This window comes from Pelmatolapia mariae, linkage group LG7 (genome assembly GCF_036321145.2).
Source record: "Pelmatolapia mariae isolate MD_Pm_ZW linkage group LG7, Pm_UMD_F_2, whole genome shotgun sequence".
NCBI classification, from domain to species: domain Eukaryota; kingdom Metazoa; phylum Chordata; class Actinopteri; order Cichliformes; family Cichlidae; genus Pelmatolapia; species Pelmatolapia mariae.
In genome coordinates, this window is record NC_086233.1 from 25,908,834 (window position 1) to 25,925,954 (window position 17,121).

Below are 17,121 nucleotides of genomic sequence, written 5' to 3' on the forward strand. Positions count from 1 at the left end.
ACTACTAAGAGAGGAAGTAGTCAGTTGTAGACAGATGCTTATGTCACCGAAAGAACGGGAGTATACATCCCCCCCTCAGACATACATGCTCAATGCTCAGCCACACTCTTTGTCATTCACTATCAACACTCACTATCTCAGTGCCTTTCTCTCTGTGACAGAAACAGAAACTCGCACAGAGGCACTGAACAAACACTGAACAAACACTCTCCCCTTTATCCACAAACCAGTCGTTGACCAGCTCTCTGCCTGGGAAAGTCTTCCTCAAGATGGTGAGTAAAACTTAAGAAACTTAAATAATTAATCATCACATTTTAAATGATTGAAATACTCTAAGTGGGCACTGTGGGTTTAACAGAAGGAACTTGCTCTTGAAACTGCAGAACGGTTGTTATGTGTGTTTTAGACGGCTTATCGTGACAGGATAACATGAGCTTTTGTATCTTTTAGAAGTCAGCCATACTTGATTATTATTACAAACTGGTACATTTTAATTCGTTTGAGCGAGTTAATGTGTACACACACATGCACTACGTTCATTTCAGTGATCGTTAAAGTTAAGTAAAGTAAAATGCTGAATTAAAACCACGTGTTTAAACTTGTTAAAAATAGTTTGATATTTAAATCATTTTTGTCCCAATTTTCTTTTCACGTACTGTGTAAAAAATAGGAAAGTTAAACCTCACAGTTGGGGTTGGTGGTTCTGGGTTTTGTGTCAGCTCGATTAAGCAAGGCACCTTTGCTCTGCACTTTTCATCACACTGTAAATAGAAATCGTGGTTCCTCTTCCTCTGTCGTTTCTCAGCTGGTCACTTTTCACAAGGCTTCTGTGAAAGAACAAACATTAGAAGAGAAAATATGTTTGGAGTAACTGGCTTAGCATCCAAGACTCTGTGGTTATTATGTTATTTATGCTCTGGTCCTGCACCATAACAATGGATTATTTACATATAATTATTTTCATATCTATAATTACATTAAATAGCTCTGCATTAAATTTATGGTTCAAACCTTTGAACCATCTCAGACAAGTATATAGGTGCCACACAAACTATGGCAGCTTTGTGTTCCCATTGAGCTGTACTGCATTAAATGGCTATCCTATCAAGAGGTGTTTCTGGTATGTGACAACATTTGCAGGTCCTTTACAAAATTGCAACTGCAGTGCACCCGTATCTCGAGAAGAAGCAACTGCAATAATCCTGTACATAACATATTAGGCAATTTATAGCGTTAAAAAACAGAAGTATTACGAGGGAACTTTCCTCTTTTTCTTTCTACCGATTTAATATTCAACCGCATTTCAGGCTCAGCGTTAACATATTTAACGCTTGATGTTACTGGCACCACTGCAGTGAAGTTCCACCCACTGTCTCTCTCAGTTTACCGAGAGATTGGCTGTTAAAGAGCATATGCTGACATTCCTCTCTTCAACACTGAAGCCATGTTGTCGACAGCGGATAGCCATGTGCATTCATTGATAACAGGGAATGCACATTGCGACATTTTCCCACTTCAGAATAAAATGTGTCCAAATGTATCAAATAAAACACCATCCACTTCTCCACTGCTGATTCAGTTCTTTAGACAGTGTAGCTTTTAAAGACTCGAAATTCCCTACATGGTCTGGTCCATGTTCACTGTTGGCGACTAAAGTCATCATCTTAAAGACTGAGACTGGTACTTTTTGTCACTCCCTTACTTTCCAGAGAGAGGGTCGCCAGAGTAGATAGATCCACGTACAGTACTGGGGCATTATGTCATCAGTAAAATATACTGGAAGTGGAAAATAGTCCAAGCAACAAGTACATTTCCTTTAGAATACTAAAACAAAAACAAACAATATGCATGCAAGGGTTGGTAAAAAGAAAAGCATCTAATTCTTAAAACTCAATATAACGTATATGTAGTCTCGTGAAAAGCTAAGCAGACTAAGCCATGTGTAAATGCACTTGATTTACTGATCATCAGCAAGTGTGAGCACCTCAGTAAAAACAGAAGTTTGGGCTGGAGCATTCAGCTAGGTGTTAACAAGATGACAAACATATCCCAGGATGTACCAGCAAATTAACTCCAATGAGAGACTGAGCAATGCGAGCTCTACATCTCAGACGCTACAGTATGACGTGTCTAGAAAGGCTGAAAGAAAAAGCTTATTCTCTCTAAAAAGAGCAGAGCCGCACAGCTTAGGTTACAAAGTTGCAGCTGAAAAAATCACAAGACTCCTGGAACAGTGCCTTTTGGACAGATGAGACCAAAGAGCAAATGTTTGGTAATAATACTACACTGTACCATGCTTGGGGAAATCTAAACAGCATGTTAATACAAGCGGCTCACACTAACTGTCAAGCTTATTGATGGATGATGCTGATGATTTGGGTTTGTTTTGCAGCCACAGGACATGTGCACCTTGCAGTCACTGAGTCAACCATGAAGTCCTCTGTATACCAAAGTGTTCTAGAATTAAATGTGCAGTTTCAGCTAAATCTTGGCTGAAATTGGGTCACGAAACAGATCAATGATGCCAAGCACAGCAGTAAACCACATATAATGACTAAAATAGAAAAAGAAAAAAACACAAGGTACTGCAATGCTCTAGTCAGAGTCCAGACCTCAACCCCACTGTGGTGGGACCTTAAGAGAGCTGTGCATCCAAAACCAATACAAATGCAAAAATGCCCACAAATTTCAGTGAACAGAAGCAGTGTTTTAAAATTCCTCTATAACGTTGCAACGGACTGATAAAGTAATACAGAAGAGAACTATTTTTAGTTATTGTTACTAAGGGTGTTTCTACAAGCTACTGAACCATGGGGTGATATTCCTTTTTCACAGGACTGTATGCTGATTATGAAACTCACTGAGCCATCATACGCAATATTACATTATTACAATGAGAAGTCAGTAAGAGAAATTAGCTTCCACTTCACTCTGTTTTTGTGTCTAAGTCTTAGCGCATAAGCGCACATTAACACTGTATGCTAAGTGTTTCTGTTTATAGCGGTGCACATTTGCACTTTCCATTGCATTGTGTTCCCTTGCTTTTATTGCTCCATAGGAATAGCTGCAGCTGTGTGTCCTCATGCTCTTATCTCTACTTCCTGCTCAAGCCAGCTTCATTAGAATAGGTGTGGCTCCTAGTTGGTCACGAGCCCAATATATGACACGTTGTTAAACTGACGCTGGATGAAAGTGTGGTTAATGATGTACCTGTGGTTAGTGATGTAGCTTATTCCTGCCTCACACTTTTACATACTCATAGGACCGACTGTTCCAGTTCACATATTTGAATTCCTCATTCATTCAAAGCCACTCTAAAAACACAGACCATCTAAATTATTTCCAGTGTAAACACCATTTTGCAGCTACCTTGAAGCAGGTATATTACAAAGGTCCATGTAATAAATGCTTTTAAACTGGGGCCATTTGAAACTTGTGTTTATGACAGTGACAAACCAGGAAGTTGGTACAGAGTGTGGTTTGAGAGAAGGGGTTTTTTTTTAGTTAGAAGTTTTTAGTTATTGTGTGTTTTTTAATAGATGAAACCTGGAGTGAAGACAATAACTGGGCAGTAGTTGATGTTAAGACTTCCACATTATTGTGTGGGATTGTAAGACAAATATATTAAACATCTGAAGAAAAGAAAAATCACTCAATCCTTCGATTGATTATCTTTTCTTTTATTAATCTTAACCTATAGGATGCTTTTGTTGTACAGACATATGTCACATTTAAAAACACAGGTAGCACATATACTCTGACATCATGTGAGAGTAGGGATAGCTCGTCAGTTTATCACAGGACAACATAAGAGTGTACCTACAACAACTTTACAACCACCAGTTAGCCGAATATGCATGTCTTTAGACTGTGAAATGAAGCTAGAGCACCTGGAGAAAACCTACACAGGCACAGGCAGAACATGCACATACAAAGCCTGACCACAAGGGTCAAAACTCATACCAGTTTTTTCTGGTATGAGTCAACAAAACTAACCACTGCACCATGCTGCCAAATGCAACAGACTCTATTTCAGAAACAAATGTGTTTTGACTGTTGGCAATTCTCAAGTTAAAATACTGTAAGATAGAAAATAGTCTCTCTTTTTTTTTCAAATATTGCTTAAGAGTGCCAAACATAGAACAATAATGACATGAGTCATCTGCAGAGTTCCTGCATTACACAATCCTGTAAATGCTGAGAATACTTATAGTCAAGGAACATAAAATCCCTTATTTTCATGACAGAGGATATTTTCTTATAAACATTAAATCTTTAACAGAGTGACACTAACAAACAGGGTCACTTTTGCAAACCCGTAGCTGCAATCAAGGTGCTGGCCTAACCACTACGACACTTTGAGACGTAGTGTCATTTGAACGTGTTTGAACCACAAAGTCTGTGATTAACTTTCTGAGACAAAGCTCTGTGCGTTAAGTTTCTATGTGTGCATAGAAAAAAATAGTGTGAGAGGGATCTTGGGTAAATTACTGGGGGAAAAAAGATTGTTTAATTGAGCAGTGAAAGAGAAACTGAAGAGAAAGCACAAATTCTACTGACTGGACAATGAAAATTTATGAGAGGAAATGAAACTTTCTGTTCCTATTTGAACTTTCATGGCAGCTCAGTGTGAGTAACTCATTTTTTTAAATTCCCTTTTTGCTCTGTCTGGATTTTATTTTCTGTTGAAGCCATTTATGTTCTAGCAAGCACGGCCTTATTTTCCTTTAGCTTAGATTCTTCCTTAAGTAAAAATCAGTTTGATACTTACCGTAGTGTTGGATTCTTATTAACTCACTTTCTGAACCCCTTATGTCTTTTTTTTCCCCCCAGGACAATAAGTCAGATGTAAAGGCCATCATGGCTCGCTTCCAAGCAGGTGGGGGAAGCACTGACGAGACTTCCTCTGCGCCCCCTGGACGTATCAAACAACCCTTGCACCCGACCCTCTCCTCTGGCCCACCTATACAGAAGAAACCAGTCTTGGAAAGCCTCTCAGGCAGTGCAGTAAATACGCCTCCAAAACCAAGTTTCCTAAAAAACACAGTATCTACTAAAAGTGACACAGAGGTACAAGAGCCAAATAAAGCTAAAGCCTTGGCAAGCAGATTTGCCAACATCCAGGATGATAGCAACACCAACAGCAAACCCTTTACTGTTAATAAACAGCAGACACCCTTGAAACCACCCTTATCACAGGCTCCTGAAGTTAAAAGCCTGGCACAGAAGCCTCCATTCAACAAACCTCCTCTTACCTCCACCCTGTCTGAGTCCAAACCTGCCTTTCCTAAACCTTCACCAGCAATCAGCAACAAGCCCAGCTGGGTTAAAGACGAAAACAATGCAGCACCAAACAGCAGTCCTGCGCCACTAAAATTGCCTGGTGTGCAACAAAAACCGATTGGCAGCATTGTAAAATTACAGCAGCAAGCTGAGGAACAGGCAGGAAGGAACAAAGACAACGTGATCAAACCTTCATTGCTGGCCAACTCTTCTTCTAAGCCCACCTCAAACTTCAGGACTGCTCAGAATCTGTTCAACAAGGAGGAAAAGACTGAGCAGACAGAGAGTGGTGGGACCAGCAAACCTAGCCTTACAGCTACTAACTCCATTCTTCCTCCAAAACCTCCAGCCAGTAAGAAGCCCAGCTTTAAGAAGCCAGTCAAGCCCTCTCCTCTGGCAAGCGGTGGTGTTAACGGAAATGATTCATCAGGCCCAAAGCGTAACCCTCTCCCCAACAGCTTGGCTCTGGGTCCTCCTCCTGCTAAACCTAACCGACCTCCGAAAGTCAACCTGGAGAACATTAAAAGAGGCCCAGAGGCCTCTGACGAGGGTAAGTTGGATTTGTCCATGTAACCGCAAAGCCACACTATCATTTTGGTCAGTGGCATGCTGACTTTTTGCCAAGAGGCGTAACAGTTTGGTTGGATGCTAAATTGCATGCTGACACTAGCAATCTTGGATAGTACACTCTGGATCTGTACACTGCACAGACGCATATACTTGAAAAGTAGTACTATGCAGGGATAACATAAAAATAAAATACTATAATTTCGCTCAACCAAAACTGAGATCAAATAATGTATCAAGACCCACCTTTAGTTGTGATATGTGGCCCAGCCCTGAGCTGAATGTCATGAGCCATGCCCGATATGGGTTATGGCAAGCATGTACATGATGTGACCCAAATGTTATAACACATCTGACATCTGGCCCATTATTGGTAGACCTGTGGCTGAGATGTGGTGTTTGTACTCATCCTGAGTCAACTCCCAAAGAAAAGTAAAGAGATGGGCCACGTTTTAGTCAAACGGTCATTCCCTTTTGGATTGTGGCTTCATCTGGCTCAGGGTGTCAAAAGGAAGGAAGCCACGTAGAAGCCAAATATATATTTTGAGAAAACTTGGCCTGCTTCAAAAGAGTGGAGGATCTGAACCAAGACCGTTTGTTGGCCTGTGTGTAAGGGTCTGATAAGGTTATAGAGGCAAGTTATAAACTAATGGAACTTATTGCAGGTCCAAATGACCAAAGGCCCTTTAATCTGACAGTGTAATCAAAAGAAGCACCAAGAGCATGTAAAATGTTTGAGATGCTGTTTTGCACAAATATGAACACAAGTGTGCCTTGAAATTTTGGCTTGTTTAGGGTGTCGTGAGCATAAAATGACTGAATTACTGAGTAATGCGGATAGCAGACAGGTTGCTGGCATCCACTTGTCAAAGCAAGCCACGATAAAGTTATCACATAAACAAGATTTTGAGGACCTCTGACCCCTGACCTTGAGGCCGAGGTCACTGAGATTTAAACAACTCCTAATAGTTTTAGTAGATACAATTATTGTATCAATTTGAAACTCCTATGTTGCTTTTTTCTCGAGTTATCGCATTCAGAAACCTGCTGACCACATCACTTGCCTGCCCGCCAGGGTGACAACAATACCCCAACAGCCTTTTTCAACTGTTTTTTGTATACAGGCTTATGTACAAGACATTAAACATGCTACTTTTTTCTGCTCTGCAGCTGGCCATTTTATTATGAGAGTGTATGGATATTTAGTTGCATTTAGAGCAAGCTTCAAAGGGTTACTGGACAAACCTTTCTGTGGTTGCTTCATTTTTCAGCCCAGGATGTTCTCGCTTGGGCTCAACTACTAACAGAGCCAAGAATCTAACCAGTGCAGTGAGCATCTTGTAATAAATCCATGCCAGTTTCAGCCTTCCATATTTGTAAAAGTTAAATGTTATCATCTACTGAATCATTCAATTCAGTTTCATTTATATGGTACCAGTTAGGGTGGCTGTGGCTCAGCAGGTCAAGCAGGTTTTCTACTAAGTTGAAGGTCAGTGGTTTGATCCCTCCTCCAGTCTGCATGTCACAGTATCTTAGGGCAAGACACTAAACCTAAATGAAAAGCAGTTTGGCGTTTTCTACACAAGTATGCAGTGGAGGCGTGTTTTCACAGTTTAACGTTGTCCCAGACACGTGTGATCACACCTTCATGAAGCTAAAGTTAACCCAGCACGTTAGGTACTTCCTTTATTCAGAATCGAAGGAGAGTTCAGAATTTTACTTTAAAAAGATAGATGTAAATATATTTGTTGTTTATTTTAATTACCTGTTATCACCCATTATTGTAAGATGACAGTAGAAGTGTTGCAAGACTAGAATGTGCACTTTTCAATACAGAACAAGAAACCTTACTATTTGAAAGTAAATAAATACATTTGTACTAGAAAAAATCTTATTTTATTTGATAGATGAACAGTTTGGTGTTTCTAGTTTAAAGAAATGCTGAATATCCAAAGATTACATTAAGAAATACTAGAAAACAGTATTTAAACCCAAACTTAGGTCTTGGATTTGTTTTTTATTAATAAAAAATGGATGACCGCTGTGGTTGCTGACTAATCTTGATGAGATCATGTGGAAGTAATCTGTTCCCATGTATCTCCATCAAAAGAGAACTCTAAAAAAATGCTTAACAAACTCACGAAATAGCCTTTTCAAAATGAAATGAAAATGAACATTTTATTGTTTTGCAGTATGGCCTAACGTACAAGAAAGTAGAAAACATGCTCTACATATGCGAGACAGGGAGTTCAGCTTCAGGCACTAAACTTCTGCCAGCCAGCAGGGATGCACATGTGCCCCCCCCCCAGTCAGAAATACTTCTGCTTTTTATTTGATTTTACATCCTTTGTTTTCAGTTTGGTCTCGTGAGTGTTTGGTTCTCTGATCTCAATCTGTATACAACACATATGGCAAATTAAACACGGCAGAATTTGCAGGAAAACAAGCCCCAGTGACATTTTATGTAATGGACTCTCTATAGAAGTAGAGTCAGTCTCCCCACCCCGTGAAAAGGGTTAAATGTGTAAGAGGTAATGTGGGGCACTCAAGAGCGCGCAGCTCTCGTGACTGTCTAAAGAAGGTGTTCCTCTTATTTTATTGGTTCAAGTGCATTTCCTCTATATCGCTCGCGATGCTACTTTGGACACACTCTGTTAACGCATTTCTGAAGTGTGAAATAGAAGTTGCTTCACAAGTCAGTGTGGTTTCAGTGACGTGGGCAGTGTTTGGCCAGCAGTTATTGAGCATACTTTAGCTTATCAGACCTAAAAGAAATACACAAAGTCTGCTTGTACATGAAATATTGCACTGCATAAGTTACTCTGTGTATTTTCAGTGTGTTTACACAAATGCTGCAGTTCTTCAGAGCTTCACATAAGAGACTAAAGTGACAAAACTACACTAGGTTCCTCTATTTGCAAGTTCCCTGTCCAGTTTCTCTTTTCTACCCCCACTTCACTCGCCACTCTGACAGCTGAGTTTGTTTCACCACATGGGGAAGTAAGTTCCAGCAAGCCAGGGAGCCTTTTTAAAGACAGGCTCTGTCTACAGCCACATACGTGAATATATTCCAGTCAGAGGTCGGCTGTCTTGGCTGAAATTCTGGGTCACTCACTAGAGGCCAAGAGAGCAATGTTCTGATCACAGTTTTGCAGTTTTGTGAGATTCATTCCACCAAACCACATTACCCAGCGTCCACTAGTAATAACTCTGGAAAATGTTGTTTTCACGCTGTACTCTCACTTTCTTTCCTTTATTACTTATGGCTTTTGTGATCCTATATTGATCTTGAGTAAAGTTATAAAGATTTACATAATTTGCATCGCCTACGTTACTGGAGTTTGTTTTTAGGTGCATCATTCAAATTTAGTGGCCAAAGTGGTTGGTCGGATGGAATTAAGCACATTTACCGATGTTGTAGATATACAATCTTGAAGCACTTACTTTTGATTACTTCCTGGTTGTTGTGCATTACACATTATACACCTGAATACATTTCATGGCAAAAAAGACTCCATATTCGAAACATTTTCAAAGACGTAGCTGTTTTCACTTTTACTTTCAGTACTCTCAAAACTTCGTAAGTCACATTTTAAAGTTCCTGGGACATTTTTTTATGTGGACAATTAACGAAGATTGGACATTGTTCTCGAAATCTTGTGGCACAAGGGTTACTTAAGCAGGAAAAACACTCTAGGAGATTCAAATGCCTCGCTGCAGAAATATTTTATATATCATTCTTGATCATAAAGAGAGTCCTATTAACACATACCGTCACCAGTCTCTGAAGGTTATGTACAGAGGACCATCTTTGCACCAGTTTCGATGTGTCTAGATGAGACTGATGTGACTCTTTGACATAGATAATCATCACAGAAATTAGAGAGACCTATTTCAAAGAAAAATAAAACTCTTTCACATTTAGATACATAGATACCCATCTATTTATGTACACGTCTTGTGTGGTCATCAGAGACGGTGGCAGACAGTGTTGGTGAAATTTGCATTGGTCTAAAAAGTGCTAAATTTACACCGGAAGCAAGTAAAGTACAGCAAAACCACCTAAAGAGTAATTGGCTAACACAGTGTCAACACTGCATGTTTCTGCTGCAGGTCCCAGTTTTAAGAAACCCATCACTGCGAGCAACCATGTGGCCCAGAATCAAGCCCCACCACCTGCACTGCCAAATCTGCCCCCACGACATCCTGGAGCCATGTGAGTGACACATTAAACACACTTTCTCATTTTCCTGTTTGAACAGAAACACGATGATAAATGTTGGACATGCTGTGTATTTTATGGATAATGCTACTCCAATTAATAACAGCTAAATCCTAACCTGCTGTTTAGGAACCAGCAAGAAGACACTTACGACGATGTCGATCACGTGACCAATTCTCCCCCGCCTCTACCACCATCTGCAGGTCCAGTAAAAGTCTCTAAGACTCTAAAACTAATGTTGCACAACTTTTTTTAACATCACTGGAATACAGAAGAAGCTGAACTTTGTGCCATATTTGTGCTAGAAGACAGTGGTAATTTCTAAATATGTAAAATGCATTTTATTGGCATTGAAAATGTGTGGAGTTGTATGAAAGGAAGAAAAGAATATCTGTAGAACTCAAAATGTTATGGCTTCAACTATTCCTAAGTAGAAAGTTTTCCATTTTTATATGCTTCATTTTGGAGTAATCCCAAAATATTTTTTTTATCCAGTGGATTCTAGTGCAACCTCACCATCACTGTTTACCTACCTTTACCTACATTAGTTAGCATACAGCTGTGTGAACCTCAGGGAGACAGCTGTAAAGGATAAGGATAAGATGCAAGGAGCAGAAGCAGTGAACTTGAATACGTTTAAATACCGTACAAAGCAACAGACCCGCACAAGAGAGGTGAAGAAGAGAGTGCAGGCAGGGTGGAGCCGATGGAGACAAGTGATTTGTGACAGAAGGATAGCAGCAAGACTGAAAGAGAAAGTTTACAAAATGGTGAGGAAGATGCTAGGGATATGTTGAGATGGACCCAGATGATCTGCTGTGGCGACCCCTGAAGGCAGCAGCCGAAAGATGAAAAAGTTAGCATGAAGCTAAAGAGATTTAGTTTTCTAAATATTATGTATTTTCATATCATACTTAAAAAAGACTAATGCTTAAAATGTTTTTGGTACAGGTGATAGTCAGCATTGAGCACGTTAAACTTCACAGTATGAACATGAATTCAGATTGTGATATCTGCTTCAAAAGGGTCTCGTTGTAACGCTGCTTTATTGTTTCTCTTTTTGCAGCCCACCCAAGCCAGAGAGGAAAGGTGAGACATGCTGAATTACTTTCACTCATATAAATACAGATTGCCATGCAGGTGAAAGTGCAGAATAAACCACATCACCACCAGTGGTACCACAGAAGGAAACAGCAACAGAATAGTGACTAAATAACACAAGCCCTGGAAGTAATTATAAATGAATGTATGGGTAGAAAAAAAACGGCTTTTGACAGATTGTAGGTCTGCTTCAAAGAGGCTTTTGTAGTCCAACCAGAACTTCAGGAGGTTAAATATCTTTAACGAATTCAAATAATTAAGTTAAAAAGTTTATACTCTAAAATTAAATGTGTCTTAACTTGACTAAGGTTATAGCCTTATATATTTCTGTTGCTTTATGTCCTCTCCTCCCAGGAGGAAATTAATGACGACGATGATGATGATGGAGAGATGTATGAAGATCTTGATGAACGATGGTGAGAGATTGTCACACCTCCATTGGCTTATCCCACACCTCACTCATAATGTCTAGGTTTTAAAGTGTGAAAGAATAACTGGCCTTTTTATTCACAGTGTTTGAGGACTGCGTATGAAATAAGTCTGCTTAGATCCAAAGTTCAAAATGTCTGCGGTAAACGTTCAGCTGTGTCCACGTCACACCTTATTAACACTACCATCTAGTGGTTGTTTTGCATCACTATGAGATGTTGTTGCTTTTCGGTCTGTGGCACTTCAACCGATTAAAACAAGGGAGCAGACAAACTTAGAGTAAATTAAATCTCCTTTCTAACTTCCCTTTTTAAGGGACATCAGAAGTCTTGGAATATTTTCGGTAATGATATTAAATAAAGCTCTTGTTTTTATAGAACCTAAGAATATCTTACATAGACATAAACATAAAATATACATTTATAAACCAGGTTTATTTTGACTAAATTGGTACAATCCATCCCTGTTACTCCCAGTGAGAATCTGAGCATCTTCAGCATTGATGTATGGCTCAATAACTATACATCGCTACCATCTTTTAAGCCTTCCCTTCAAGGTATCCTGCTAGCTTTCTATCACAAACTCCACCCAGTCTGAAAGCTCTTCTTCACCTTTCTTACCCAATAAAACTGAATCTTAAACCTATTTATCCATCCATCCATCAAAACTTTATTTTTAAATGCTTTGTACTTTTGGTGTTAAAGGGAAGCAGCGGAACAAAAGCAAGAGAAGAAGAAAGAGAAAGAGGACAAAGAGGAGAAAAAACGCCAGGAGGCTGAGAAAAAGGAGCAGAAGGAACGCGAGAAGAAGGAACAAGAGGCCCGGAAAAGATTCAAAGTGAGTGAACGTCTCAGGTAGAATCAATAAGACTGTCACACCTCACTCATCAAAACCAAGTTATTTGTCCTGTGCACATTTGAATTCATGTGCATGCGTGGTTGTGTGTTAGTTGGTTGGTCCCCTGGAGGTCCTTCAGAAAGGAAAGGCATGCACAGATTGTCGAAGCAGCAAGACTGACCTTGGTCTGAAGCAGGGAGACCCCGTGGACATCATTCGAGTCCAGGGAAACCCCGAGGGTAAATGGTTGGGAAGAGCACAGGATGGATCCAGTAGGTTCACAATCTACCCCTCAATTTTCTCAGTTTCTCATCACCTTCCACTCTAACTCTTTGCTGACAGGATAAATTGTCACTTGTATCTGCAAATACAGGATCAGCTATCTCTCTATGCACCATCTATGTTCTTTTTTCCGTTTTTAGTCAATATTTTAGCCTCAAAGCTGACTGTAGGAGCAACACTAACATCTCGTCAATGCTTCATTTTGCTCTCACAGTTGGCTACGTGAAGACGACTTCAGTAGAAATTGACTTTAACTCCTTGAAGAATCAAGGAGCCTCACTTCAGCAGGCGTACGACCCCGAGGTCTACGATGACATCGATGTGGTTGATAACAGGTACGGGACTGTAACTGTAAATGATGAGTCCTTAATGTGGCCCCAACACTCCTTCACAGACACAGACATAGATAATACATTTGAAAATGCTACTCAGTCAGGGTCATGAAACGTTAATGGCAACTCCAGTGTTACTGTCGGTTTCACTTTTGTATTGCTGTTACCCCATGAAGCACTTCTCCAATTTACTGTGAAAAAACAAAGTTAGCCAAGTTGGCCTGCTTCTCATTTAATATCTCTTTTTTTTCTCTACAGCACTAAAAAAGGACCAGGAGGTACATTTTACAATACTGTGTTTCATTTTATCATTATATTATTTTATTAATAATATTGTTGCTCACTCTGTAATGAAATCTTGCTGATTACATCTCTTATGCCTTGTAGTTGTCCTACCACCTCTACCAGGAGGAGAAGGAGGAGAAATATACGATGATGTTGTCGATCCAAACTTAGAAGTCAGGTGAGAACTGGTTTTGTTATTTAAAAAAACGGGTAAATGCAAACGTAAAGACACTCTGGAAAGATTCAGAAAACATAACAGAAGAGCAGATCATTACATCCTTGGTTGGCTTTCCAGTCCCTTCGATCCCAGGTCTTCTTTGAAGCCCCGCAGCTTCCTGCGGATGTTTGACCGAAACAGACGCCCTGCCAGCTCTAAAGTGTAAAATACACTCAGTAGTAAGACTGACCACAGATCTACTGTCCACTGTTGTTAATCCTTAATCTTTCAGCCGTCACTCCTCTTTTATTGGTGACGGCGCATTTCAGTTTTGATTTCTCCCGACATCGGCATCAGAAAAAGCACTTCACCTCCTCTGTCTGAATAACACTGAAACGTCCTAATTTGCAGTTTAACTTCCGCAGTCTGAGAAGCTGGAGTCTAACGGTCATGTTTACGTGTTTGTGTCTGATCACTGACTACCTGTGATTTTACTAATCTTTGGGAGTAATTTGCATGTGCGCGACTGCTGTACAACTCAATCAGAAAAATCAACGTATTAACAGCTAACACTGTCAAAAGCATGTTTTAACCAGAGTTGAATATGATTGTTAATCAGGGCTGCTTTAAGTCACATTAACATACTTTTAACTGATGATACTGTAGCAATATAAAGGATATAATATTTTTTAACTATCTTTTCCTCTGTTGTCCCAGAGTGCCTCCACCCAGCCAGTTTACAGCAGATGGGAATTCAGGTATAACTCATTCGATACTACCACTTTACTATCCATTTCAAAATAAAACATGTTGGCACGATTTCTCTAACATAAAAAGACGTTAATGCACACACAAGTTTTTCTGGTACAGGTTGGTTTGTCTTTTAGGACCCAAAGGCTTATTGAGGCTAATCGGATCTAAGATCATTCAACTTTATATTGATACTATTGTGTCGTTGCCATTTCTGTCCCACTTTCTTGACTTTAACTTGTAGCATTTTTCCACTGTAACACTATAGTGATGGTCTGTGAGTTATAGTTGTTATATCTCTATATATACTCTTTTGTAACATTTATTATCATGTCTATGGTGTTCCTTTAAGAAAGGTTTGCAAACTAAAGCTTCATTCAGGCTTAGTGAAAACTATCCAATCCAATACTCACCGACCATTTCCTTGTGTTAACACAGATAAGCCGGGTCAAGCAATTGATGAGGAAATATATGATGACGTCGACTCTCAAAATGCACCTATCCCACCTCCCATCAGCAGGTAGATCAACCTCACAACAAAAGACTGTATTTAAGATGAACTCCAACCTGTTTAGATCCATGAAATGTCTTAATACAGCTGTCATTTCTTTCCAACTTCTGTTTGTTTTTCCATCAAGTATTCCACCTGGGAAAATCAAAACCAAAGTTGAAGAAATGGACCCTAAGAAGCAGAAAAAGTTTGAGAAGGAGGAGAAGGAATTCAGGAAGAAGTTTAAGGTTTGTCACTCTAAGAGTTTCAACCACACTTACAATATCTGTTATGTTATTTCGCATGTTTTATATGTGTGTGTATATATATACATACATATAATTAAAAGATCATTTTAAATCTGTTTCAGTATGAAGGAGAAATACAGGTGCTGTACCAGGTGAATGTCATCCACAATCTTACGAATAAAAAATGGAGTGGCAAAGAGCTGCCAGTAAAAGCAGGCGAGGCCCTTGATGTGATTGCTAAAGCTGTGGATAACAAACTGATCTGTCGAAATGAAGACGGCAAGTGTGAGTATCTATTTACTCAATTATACTGATTAATTGATAGATATATTTAAGATCTCCATTTACCGAATTAACAAATCCTAGCACTATTTACCGTTAAACCCTTAAAATGTGCATTTTACAGTTGGTTATGTATCGACCAGCCACATTGCTATGGAGTAAGTACTACAGAAATTCACACATTTATGCTAAGATAGAAACTAAACAACATACTGACAGTACTGATGTTTTTGTTTTTGTTTACAGTGATGGAGATATCTATGATGATATTGGAGACGGTACGTTCTGAATACATTGCTGTGCAGCTAAACTTTTAGGAGTATAACTGCTGACAGAGCAGTCTTTAAAAAGTGGATTTTATTTTAACCCTCCCACAAACCTCAGTACATTGAGGTTTGCAGGTATGGCTCTTTATGCACAGCTCTCTTGAGGTCCCACCACAGACTTTCTATCTGGTTGAGTTCTGGACTTCGACAGTGCTATTGCAACACCTTGATTCTTTTCTTTTTCAGCCATTCTGTTGTAGATTTGCTGCTGTACTTGAGATCATTATCTTGTTCCATGACCCAATTTCAGCCTAGATTTAGCTGTAAGATACACACCCTCATATTTAACTCCAGAATACTTTGGGACTTCATGGTTGACTCAACGACTGCACAGTGCCCAGGTCCTCTGACTGCAAAATAAGTGCAGTACTATTAATGGTTGGCTTTTAAGATTGTGTATTTCCTCCTCTTTTACAAAAGTGGGAAGAACCTGAGCAGCAGACACATGACTCAAAAGACAGAGAAAAAGGAATTCATTCAACTTATCAATTGTAAACTATGTAAACAAAATCCATTTGTCATCATGTCGAATACTTTGCGGTGTCAGTGTATTAAAACAAAATAACCAAAACAGCTAAACCAAACAAAGTAAATGTGAAACCAGCAGAAGAGTGTGAAACCAAAAAAGCTGTATTTCTGATTTGTGCGTTGAGTGTGGGTTAATATTACAAAATTGTTATTTTATTTGTCTGGCTGTGGATACAACCCTCACAGGAAATACATTTTAACTATTGTTTTGCTTTCATTTCAGAGTGCATCTATGACAACGATTAAGGAACATCCCGCACCAGCTTTTTTGTTTTATATTGCTCATTTGCATGTTTTGTTATTTATTATGTTTACTGTTGCTATACACTGGGAGTTGGTATAAAATGGCCATTTGGTGTCAATCTATTTTTTTTATATCATCGAAATTAGACAGAAAAAAATGTGTCGTTGGTGGCTCCAACTGCTGGAGCCAGGCTAGCCACATACAATCTCATACTTTAACCCCCACCCCCAAGAAAGCTGTAAATCAAACTATGTGTCAAATATTTGTTCAAACAACAGTATTTTAATATATTTCTCTGTCTGTTTTCTTCATTTCTTCCTCGTTTGGGCTTTAACTTATGAATTTGCTTCAAAGATTTTGCAAAAGTTTAAGAATATTTGCAGTATACAGTTAATAAAAAGATTGTACTTTTTTTTGTCTTATGGCTGATGATGTACTGTTTGTACATTCCTTTCTATAAGGCCAATTCAAACATTTATCTTTGTCTAACTAAAGATTTAGACAAACGTAATTGTTAAGAAGTTAAGAAGTTAAGAAGAACTTCCTGTATATTTTTTTGATTTTTTTTTATTTTTTTCTCAACACATTATATTTTGTCCTGTTGTTGCAATAAGACAATACCTGAGAAAGATAATAAAGACCCTTCAGCATCTCTCAAATTAATATGCACTGCATCTTTCAATATGTATCTCTGAACTTAAATAATGTAAGTTTGGCTGGATAATGGATGGTGGTGATTCAACAAAGGATTGTTTATT

The 17,121-nt window shown here is 39.0% G+C and overlaps 1 protein-coding gene across 2 annotated transcripts; it reads left to right on the top strand.

Moving 5' to 3' along the window:
• The first annotated feature begins 74 nt into the window (after positions 1–74).
• On the top strand, positions 75–16,765 carry fyb1b (FYN binding protein 1 b). Of its 2 annotated transcripts, XM_063480691.1 has the most exons (19): positions 75–272; positions 4,834–5,833; positions 9,964–10,066; positions 10,202–10,275; positions 11,139–11,161; positions 11,528–11,589; positions 12,307–12,439; positions 12,552–12,711; positions 12,936–13,056; positions 13,312–13,331; positions 13,441–13,516; positions 13,634–13,717; positions 14,213–14,253; positions 14,684–14,765; positions 14,884–14,983; positions 15,106–15,268; positions 15,390–15,423; positions 15,512–15,543; positions 16,343–16,765. In XM_063480691.1, exons 1-19 carry the CDS (start codon positions 270–272, stop codon positions 16,363–16,365), a joined length of 2,334 nt encoding a protein of 777 aa, XP_063336761.1. In that variant the 5' UTR covers positions 75–269; the 3' UTR covers positions 16,366–16,765. The 2 variants fall into 2 exon arrangements, with proteins under 2 accessions (XP_063336761.1, XP_063336762.1); XM_063480692.1 differs by lacking the exon at positions 13,634–13,717.
• The last annotated feature ends 356 nt before the right edge of the window (positions 16,766–17,121 follow it).

Bases quoted from the DNA above. Each gene is read 5' to 3' on its own strand.
- fyb1b (XM_063480691.1), top strand. The intron at 11,590-12,306 runs GTGAGAGATTGT...TTGGTGTTAAAG, and splicing joins GAAGATCTTGATGAACGATG to GGAAGCAGCGGAACAAAAGC. The intron at 15,544-16,342 runs GTACGTTCTGAA...CTTTCATTTCAG, and splicing joins CTATGATGATATTGGAGACG to AGTGCATCTATGACAACGAT.